Source organism: Nanorana parkeri, unplaced genomic scaffold (genome assembly GCF_000935625.1).
Source record: "Nanorana parkeri isolate BGI_ZX_2015 unplaced genomic scaffold, ASM93562v1 scaffold99, whole genome shotgun sequence".
Lineage (NCBI taxonomy): Eukaryota > Metazoa > Chordata > Amphibia > Anura > Dicroglossidae > Nanorana > Nanorana parkeri.
This window is the reverse complement of record NW_017306367.1, coordinates 1211443-1221860: the sequence shown is the minus strand read 5'-3', so window position 1 is coordinate 1221860 and position 10418 is coordinate 1211443. Positions and strand designations below refer to the sequence as shown.

The 10418-nt window shown below is 40.8% G+C and overlaps 1 protein-coding gene across 1 annotated transcript in view; it reads right to left on the bottom strand.

The window, feature by feature from the left end:
• Window positions 1–8294, bottom strand: part of MUS81 (MUS81 structure-specific endonuclease subunit) — a 49533-nt gene extending 41239 nt beyond the window's left edge. The window contains exons 1-2 of the mRNA XM_018552856.1: window positions 8121–8294; window positions 2344–2473 (exon numbers count right to left, since the gene is read on the bottom strand). Of these exons, the coding sequence (XP_018408358.1) occupies window positions 2344–2473; window positions 8121–8258 (268 nt within the window). The 5' untranslated portion in view covers window positions 8259–8294. The remainder of the gene's footprint in view (window positions 1–2343; window positions 2474–8120) is intronic.
• Between the last annotated feature and the right edge of the window lie 2124 nt (window positions 8295–10418).

Here is a 10418-nt window from a genome sequence, read left to right as displayed (position 1 = left end):
AAGTTTTGCCAAGCTTTACAGCTGGGCTCATCCTTGAGATAAGCTTTATGTCTCTGGGATTTGTAGTCCAGAGCATTACATTTGGGGGCTCGTCCGGGATTGCAGAGGACTCAACTGAAACAGACTTGTCTTTAGGTTTTGTACTAGATCCAAGTTGGGGCGTGTTAGCCAGGATTTGTACTAAACCTAGTTGTGTTTTCTGTAGTGTTTTCTGTAGTGTTTTCTGCTTGTGCTAGGGAAAATGCTGCGTAAATTGTTTAGGAAAAGCAAGACTGTAGACGTTTTTGGTGTCCAGGAGGGGGCGGGCAACCTGCCTGCTTGGGCCAGAGAGAGTCAGTGGATGCCTTTTGCTAAGGAATTAGCTAAGTACTCATCTGCTTTTAGTAGGTCATGGAGTGGTAGAATTTCAGATGATTTAGCAAATTTTACCTTTGATAAATTCTGTTTGAGCAAAGCAGAGAAGAAGGCAGTGTCCTTACTTGGCTGGTACTTCCTTAATGCTCTCTCTACTGAAACAGAAAGAAGGGAGAAAGCAGAGGCAGAGGTTAAGGCATTAAAAGACCACCTAGCAGTTATCTCGGAGTGTGTACGTTCAACTGCTAGTTGGGCCGATGAATTGGAAGAGCGGTGTGCAGCCCTCATGACCAAATCAATTAATGCCTTAAGGAAAAAGAAAGGCCGTAGACCTGTTAGCAAAGCCAGGGTGCGTGCCATTGTCACATCCCATAACTGGGATCGTGAGGATGCGCTCTCCTCAGGTGATAGTGAGGATGAGGAGATTGCATTTGATATTACTGATGATGTTGATCACTCAGTGGGAAAGAAAAAGTGTGCCAGACCTCTTATTACTAAGCATAGGAAGAGGCAACATGATAGGGAAGATTTTGCTGATGGGGAGGTGCTTTACCGCAACCCCAGAGATGTTGAGATTGGAGTCTCAGGTGATAGTGAGGATGAGGAGATTGCATTTGATATTACTGATGATGTTGATCACTCAGTGGGAAAGAAAAAGTGTGCCAGACCTCTTATTACTAAGCATAGGAAGAGGCAACATGATAGGGAAGATTTTGCTGATGGGGAGGTGCTTTACCGCAACCCCAGAGATGTTGAGATTGAAGAATTAAGGGAGTCCGACCGACGTTGGGGTCCCTTAAAAATTTCCTTGGCCAAAAAGGGGTCACGAGTGGAGAAAGTTTAAGAAGGCCTGTACTAGAAAAGGATAGTGTAGTGGGTGCATGTGATAGTTTGTTTGTAGCAGCCTGTATGTCTTGTTTATGTACTTGATTTTCCTGTAACTAAGTTTGTACATGCAGCATTTTTGCCAAGTAAAGTACTTTTAAAAATGCTACTGGGTCAGTTTCCTTGAAGCTTTACTGCAAGAACAGACAACAAAAAGAAATTAAAGTTTTGCCAAGCTTTACAGCTGCGCTCATCCTTGAGATAAGTACGTCTCTGGGATTTGTAGTCCTGAGCATTACACCTTCACAGACAGTGTATGGCACAGATGCAGTACTGCCTTACAATGATGGCAGCCAGTTATAGCATTTGCCTGTTTTAAGACCTCAAATAGAGGATTATAAAAAAAAGGGTAGGTGCCCATTTTACAGCTCCCTAGTTTTTCTATTTCTCTAAGTGCTGCCCAAAATCCCAGGATCTCACACCCAGAATACAGTATGCAAGTGACTAGAGTGCACCATCCATTGAATAATGAAATTTGCTAGACTAGGTATAAGTATTCCTTGTGCAGCACGTTGAAGCAGCAATTCAAAGTATTTCCTGTTCATCTTTCTGTTATTTTGAAGCTTTTTTGCCAGAGTTTGCCAGAATAGCTATGGGCCTCAAGACAAACTTGTCCCCATGTAGGAGCCGTCAAGGCCGCCAATTTAGAGACATGACATACTGTGGTATCTGTCAGTCAAATGAAGCAAGTGGATAAAAAAAAACATTTCACTTTTTTTTTTCTTTTGCTCTTTGAGAAATTTACTGGGATTGTAAATTGCCATATTAGATTTTCTCATAAAATCATCTGCAGGAATAAGGGTTCTTTGCATTTGGTGTAATACACAAAGAAAGTATCTGGACACCCCTTTACACACAGCCTATGCTACATTACAGTTGACTGGAGGAGTATCTACAACTAAAGTGATGCTAAGATACCTTTTATCTCCCAGATAGTCTACAGCTTTCTCCTCTTACTACCACATTTTCAACAGTGACAGAAGACGTACAGCATGCAGAAAATATATTTTATGGTTGCTGTTAATTAGTCTGGTATGAAAACATCATAACAGTGTTTTGTGTTCATCAAAAAGATTTAAAGCTGAGGTAATGGAGAGCACATACCGTTTTCAGCATAATGTTTCTCCAATTTCTCATCCAACATCTTGCAGATTCCGTCTCCAAAGTTTTGGAGGATTTTTGCTTCCTTTCCACTGTGGAGGGGCAGAGGGTACTTCTTCAGCGAGCTAATGGCCTATAAAGACAAGGAGGTTTTGATAAGTAAATGTATATTATTATGTATTCACGTGTTATTTATTTCAAAATTAACTGTACAGTCAGCAATTCTAAACCATCTAGTCTTTGTGAACTGAGTACATTAAAAGTAAAGTATCAACACAAATCTTTACATACTGAAATAAAATATAAGGGACCTGCAGGTGACAAACACCTCCTTTTTATTAATTACCAGTCCTGGCATCTTCCACATGGGGCTGATCATACTGCTCCGTAGTATACATTTATGACTTTTTCCTGGTTCATGTGGAACATGCAGAATAGACACGTTCCATCTTGGCTGTGATGTGACCAAGTGGAAATGTTAAATCTGGCTCACTGCATTGCCTGAGCAAAAGATTCTTCCTTGTCTTGGTTAGCACTTTGGTATTCCATTTTACAACACCCAGCTACTATCTGGCCTGTCTCTCATTTGTCATGACCTACCTGTGACTCTCTCAAGCCAGGTACACATGGTATGAATTTTGGCCGCCTTCTGATGAAATTCGCACAGTGGGTGCCGCTGTTGGCACCCTTCTGCCTGACATCCCTCGATCAGCTGATCAAAGGAGCCTGTTGTAAAATTCTTGCCAGAAACAGAGCTGGCAGCCAATCAGCTGCATGATCCGTTAGGGTATTCTGACGGCGGCCGGTGGCCACTGTGAGAATGCAATGCAAAAACCGGGAGATGGAGGAATCTGTTCTATAGTTTTCCTTCAGCCCACAGGTTAAATGAAAACCTTTAAAAGAAGAAAAAAAAAAAAAGAAATGTGTACCTGACTTGACAAAGTTGTCTGCCCGACATGCTGCCTGTGTGAGAACCCAACATAAGCACTACATACCCTGACGGTTTCCAGTTTATATATTTCACCCTCGTCTGAAAAATTTGTATCCCATCAGTTCATCTCCTATCTCTATTAGCAAAGTCCAAATCATGTGGGGGGTGGTCCCTAGTGAAAATTGACCACCCACTGGAAACAAATAACTTGGATTTTCAATAAAAGAAAAAAAAAAGGCCGCTCTGCAGTAGTGAACCCCCTTCATCCCATTAGCTTTGATTTGCTTTTAAAGAATTCTGTCTGCGTTTCGGAAATCCATTGATGTGAACAGGACAGATGTGTGAACGTATGAATAGGTATTTCCCACCTTTATATGATGCATGAGTGGGTAGATTTTGTACTTGCTGCAACAAAGTAGTAAAATGGGGTCATAGGACGGCATGGAGCTTTTTGGCATCTTAAAGTGACTAAAGTCAGGAGTTAATTTGAGGATCTACACCAGAGTCATACACAAGTAAAATAGATTTTTATTAATGGGTAAGGGACTTGAATGCATTTTTATGATGTAACTCCAGAGTTAAGTGTCCCTTTGAATTTACTAAAAAGGACAACTCAGCAACAACTCTTTTACTGCTAAAGTGGGACAGTGAAGAGAAAGTGAATCGTCGGGACATGTCTGTTCAGCATGTAAAAGCTTACTCTGTTGGCTGACAGTGCTCCACAATGAACATCTTTTTTCAAGTGCAAAGAATGTTGATACATCCCCAGCCTCAGTTTTTTTATGTCCTGTATTTGTACTGCAGAGGCCTCACAATATTCTATACATTTCAATTTCTCTACACTGTCTCACTCTAGCAGTAAAAATGTTGTTACCTTTTTAGCACATTCCAAAAAGCTCCATCCCATCCAATCACCCCTCTTACCAATATGTTGTGTGGGGTACAAACTTTGCACATCCATGGATCACATAAAGGTGAGGGCATCTAAAATACACATGACTCCCAGGAGGAAGGGAAAATCTGACATATATATATATTAATTTAGTCCGTTACAAAAAATCCTATGTAAAAGAATTCCCCTGAAAATAATTTGTCGAATTTCATAATTTGTCGACACTTACAAGGCTTGTTAGCTGGCACAGACTACAGTTCCTCAGGGCTTGCTGCATCTTTTGTATTCACCACGCCTAATAAATGTAACCATATGACAGCAATACAAATCCAGACACAAATGATAAATATATGCTGTTTAGGTTTGAAGGCTGCATTCCTGCAATGTTTTTTCTATGCAGTATGCATATAAAATTGAAAGGAAAGGCTATTTGATATTTTGTAGGAATGGAAAATGGCATTTCGTGAATTTTCATGTTCACGTAGTTCATAATAGCACAATTGTAATTGAAACCCTAATTACCTTTTTTTTCCCAAAATTGCAACGATGGGTGCACCAAAAGGTTTTCAATGCCCTACCTTTTATATATAAGTGTAAGCATTCCCCACTGCCACTAATACAGCCTATTCCCTACCATAAGCCTGCAGCTAAGGACTGCTCCTCTCACTGCAGCAGTCAAGAACACCCCTTGCTGAGTCAGTCCAATAGCTTTGCAATCAAAAAATCTCACACTCCCTGCTGATTGCAGCGCTAGGAGTCTAAAGGTGCCCATACACTTTACAACCATCGCAAGACCTTAGTCTTGTGATGGTTGCAAAGTAATTAAAAAAACCTACGATCTGCCCATCTTGGACAGGCAGATCGTTCTTGCGATCATCGCAAGCCCGCCCCCCTGAGGAGCGGGCTTCCGATGACCGCAATGCTGAACGGGCAGTGTGCGCGTGCGCACACCGGCCCGTTCGGCATTTGTCTCCCGAGCATCATTTAAACCAGCCGAAAATCGTAAGATTTTCGTCTGGTTTTCTAGCATGCTCCTTAGACAAAAGACGTGCGACCGTACAGTAGAAACGGTCCCACGCCTTCATTCACACTGCACGATTCTCGTACAAGAATGTATGGGCACCTTAAAGCTGACCATACACCTTACAATTATCTGCAGATTTTCTGTGGTCAGATGAAAAAGGTGCAACAGATTCCTTAATCTACACTTAACTGTGTGGATCGAGTAATCTCCACCTGGGCCAATCTGTTGCCCTTTTTCCATCTGACCACAGAAAATCTGCAGATAATTGTAAGGTGTATGGGCATCTTAACTCAGCAGGGTGTTGTGTCAGAACACTAGAGAGAGAGCAGAGGTCTGTAGTAGCATTCCAGTGGCAAGGAATAGGCTGTATTAGTGGCAGCGGGGCATTTTTTTACACTCGTATAACAGGTGAGACAATGAAAACCTGTCATTTTGGTGCACCCTGAAATGTGGGGTGCAGTTTTTGTAAAACAGTTCACTTTGGACTTTAAAGGCTAAATGTACTTTTCTGACCATGTTCCACTCATATTCAGGGTGTAACCTGAAAGGGTCACATCACAACCTCCCACTTACCTGAATCATGGGGGTCTTCTCCCTTCAGGCTGTTTTTTTTTAATTTGACAGGATCTGTGAATGGAGGAACTTCAAGTCCCATCAGCCACGGTGACAGAGGAACTTGTAATTCCTAATGGAATGCAAGTGTGGTGACATCAACGCACTTGCAGTCCAGTCATTCTTCTTCCCATCCATGTTACTCGATGTCCATACCTTGGTACAGACATGGATGGGAAGAAGAGTTTGCAGGAGCTAGAGAATTGCACCTGTGATCCACTTATCATGGTTGCAATACTTTACTGGCTTCAAGGCAAACAAAATAATAAAATGTAAATTTTTGTTTTTATGAGTGACGTCAACGCACTTGCAGTCCATACATTCTTCCTCTTGTCCATGTTACTGAATGTCTGTACCGTGGTATGAACATAGATGTGGGGAAGAGTCTGCAAGAGCAAGCGGATTGCACCCATGATCCACTTATTGAATTTGCAATAGATTACTAGCGCCAATGCTAAAAAATAATAAATGAACATTTTTTCTTTTATGAAGAAGTGTGCCTTAATTATTTTTTTTCTTAAAAGGGGGACTTTCCCTTGTTTTAAAAAAACCCAGATATGAATTTAGCACAGTAAAGATTCATAATTACATTTGCTACACTCTTGCAAATAAAGGCTACCAATTTATATCTGTAAGTGTTATAGTTATTACTATATGGTAACAATTAAAAAACATTTGCTTATATGTCAACTGTAATGCTTTTATGTGCAACCTTTATACACATTTGGGAGTACAAAAATTTTTTTCCATAACAAAATCATAATAAATGCTGTTACTGAATTCATTACAATGCACTTGGGTAGCGTCAAATGAGACAAAAAAAACCCCCCCGCAACAATGCAAGCTACATTAAACAACATTGGTGCCTTTATATATTTACAGGCAAATGTCCCCAAATAAAAACTGGAATTCATCTATAATGTTATAAAGACATGTGATTCTCTTGGTAAATAGGATAATGGTATTAAACACAGATAGCACAAATTACAAAGAGGCAGATTAATGAAAACTGACGCTCAGAACAGTGAACCTACTACTCATGGCAGCCAATCAGGATAAACATTCACATTAACATGGAAAAATACAAAAAATAAACTAACAGTCCAATTTGAACAAAAGTAAGAAAGCCCAGAGAGACCAGTGCCATACAAAAATATAAATAGATGAAAACAAGTTTTATACAATCTGACAAATATTCATGTCTTACCATAAGTAAATGAAGCATCCATTTTAAAAAAAAATCCAGACATATCTACTCTGCATAAGGAAACATGCACATGGAGCTATTTGAAGTGCCTTGGTTCTGGTAGCTTTTACAAATAACATGAACAGCCTTGCTGCAAATACTGTGGCACAAGCACTGCAGGAATATAAAGAACGCACTGGCTTTGTGTGTTTTTTGTTAAAGTCAAGAAACAGCATGACACTGCGCAAACCACTAGCGGCTGTCACTAGAAGTGGCCTAAGATGCAGGGTGTTTACATACAACTTTGCTCAGCTCTTTATGAAAAAACAAACATCTATGTGTGCACTCTTTTAATCCTACTTTAGTTATATCCTCAGTCATTAGGATTTGTTAGCTAATACAATATTGTCTTTAGTTTCTTTGAGGTATATTTATACATTGCTGAGCTTTTTTTCTTCATGACTGTTAATTCTCTAGGATCCGCGCCTTACCAGCAGCACAATATATTTGGATCTTCTCAAAAGAGCTCAGGGGCAGCATGTTGCTTAGATCAATCTGTAATTAACCCATCTGTGCTTATGGGTGGACATCCAAAAACATGCACTGCTTATGATCACTGCAGGTGATGGTAATATCTGAAATAAGTCTGGTGTACCTCTCATTAAAAAATAATATATGTGTGTATATATATATATATATATATATACACATACATACATACACACACATACATATACAGTTTCAATAATAACCAGAATAGAAAAGTTCAGCTATCACCAGTGATTTGTGTTTCACAGTATAGTTTGGAAGCTTTAGATACCTACCTGTACTGCATATGAGCTATAAAAAGGAAAAGTGACACTTGCTGGCATATGCTCTGCTCACAGCCTTCCCACTTAATTTCCAGTTCATTAAACAAAATACTGAAAATAGTAGATGATTCCAGATTTAAATAAAAATAACTTTATAGTGATGTCAGATGGGGGCACTTCCAGTGACATGTCAGGTGATTTTAAAAAGAACCTTGAAAGCTCTTACCAGCAAGTCCATGATATTCACAGACTTTCTCTACTAAACGACAGTAATTAGCAATGAGAAGAGAAGGTTTCATGAACAAATGTACTTTACGGCTTACCTTTTGATATACAAACTGTGTTTTCAAGCCTTTCTCGGCAGCAGAATCTCGACACTCTGACAGCCATTTCAGGAAGAGAGGATTTGGACAGGGAGGTAGAGGACGTTTGCGTCCGAATGTGACTGGACCTGGCATCATCTAGCCTTGAAAAAGTTTCAGCTATATCCTTTGCATTTTCTGCAGAAAGAGTGATACATCAAACATTATTTTACAATGACTAACAATGTCAGAGATTTACATAAATATACACCACATCAGATATGGGAGGCTGATGCTTCTTTAGCTATAAGGATACGCAAATATTTATACTTGTGTGTGGTTTCCACATGGTGAATTTGCTACATGGTGGCAGCACCAACAACTTTAAAACCACAGAAATTAGGGAACCCCTAATGGGATTTTAATGCCAACCAGGTCCCCATTAGGAAGATATTCCCTCACTTACTGTCCTGGAGACAACAGTTTCACCAAACAAGAAGTGATGTATACTTATTCATTTGGTCCCAAAAACAGAATGTATTACAGACATAATGAAGCTTATTTTTGGTGCACTCAGCTGTTGCAACCAAATAACTGCATATATGCAGCTCTGCACGCTGATATTAACCACTTGAAGTCCGGGGTGTTAAACCCCATTCCCATCCAGGCCATTTTTCAATATTCAGCGCTGCGGTACTTTGACTGACATTTATTCCGTCATGCAACGCTGTACTGAAATTAATTTTATACCCTTTTTTGGGGACACATAGAGCTTTCTTTTGGTGGTATTTATTCACCACTGCGGTTTTAATTTTTTTAACTATATTAAGGAAAATTTACAGAAATTTAAAAAAACAAAAAAATGTTTCCCTTATATTAAATTCTAAAACATTTATTATTACCCAATTTTTTGGTAAAATATAAAAGACGGGGTCACGTCAGGTAGAAAGACACCAAACATGTCAAGCCTTAAAATAGCGTGCGCGTGCGGAACCTTTAAAAAACTACATTACCAAAATAGGCCATAGGCGACGCTTTAAAAGCTTTTACCGCTCATCAGTTTAGTGTTATCAGTGATTGATGGCACTAAAAGGATTGCTCTCACTCCGACGTTTACGCGCATACGCGTATATACGCGTGTTTGTGCGCGTATATGCACGTACGTGCGTACAGTTCACTAAAATTTCTATTAAGAATGATGCATTCTGGGATTGCATATAGTGCATGCATATACGTGCATGTAGGCGTATATACACAATATACAATTTTGCTCTTGCGTTGTGTGTGAATATGGCCTAAGTGATGCAATACAGGCATCACAGATGCTTCCTGAGAAGGCTACATCATCAGTGCATTGCTAGAAAATCTCATATGTAATCTGCAAAATCTTGCAAGCTCTCAGGGGAAAGAGCATTTTTCCCCCCCTGAGATGATGTGCACTGTCACATGTTCCAAGATCCACCCTGTCTGCTAGGGCTGCTGCTAATGATTATTTTCATAATCGATTAGTTAGCCGATTATTAACTTTGATTAATTGGATTTAAAAAAAATAAAATATGCGGCGATACCTGACATGTGTAGCGCAATCCTCGCTTTTCTATGTAGGTGTAACTGACTGTGTTTCTGTTAGTATACACGCGTTTGCAGGGTTGGGGGATTTTTAATGTTATTTTTTACATTTTGGCTTTACCTCATTGCTATCACATGGGGGACTTACAAGCCCCCTATGTGATGGCACATTGAAGGAGACAGGTTCTCATTAAGGTGACATTAGGGGTCTTTTAGACCCCTAGTGTCACCTTTCCACTTCACTGGATTCAGCTGCTGAGGCAGCTGAATTTAAATACAGCAGGCAGTGGCTGGGAGCAATAGCCAGCCTCCTATTGGATATTTTAAACTCCAATAGCCAATAGCTGTCAGGATGCCAGGGGCGTCACCTCCCCACGAGGTCAGAGGGTACGGCACAGACCTCCCTTCAGCCTGGCAGACCCAAGGGCGCTCCGGCAACCACTACGCGTGCGCCAGCTGCGCGCCGGGTGCAGTACACAGGCTGCGCGGGCATCCCGGGGCCGTGCGTGCAACGCGCGTGCGCCTCTTTGAGCTTAAGTTGTAGCCTTGCTGGGGGAGGTTCCCCAGCCCACACACACACACCTTTTGCATGCCATTGGCCCTCGGGAAGGGAAGCCTCCTGGTCGCCTCTGAGACCGGGGGGCGGACTCACACCCCCTGGCTATAAAAACCTGGCCAGAGCCCTGGCTCAGTGCTGAGTTATTCCACCACATGGTGTGACATACAAAGCTCTCATCCTATGTGCCTTGC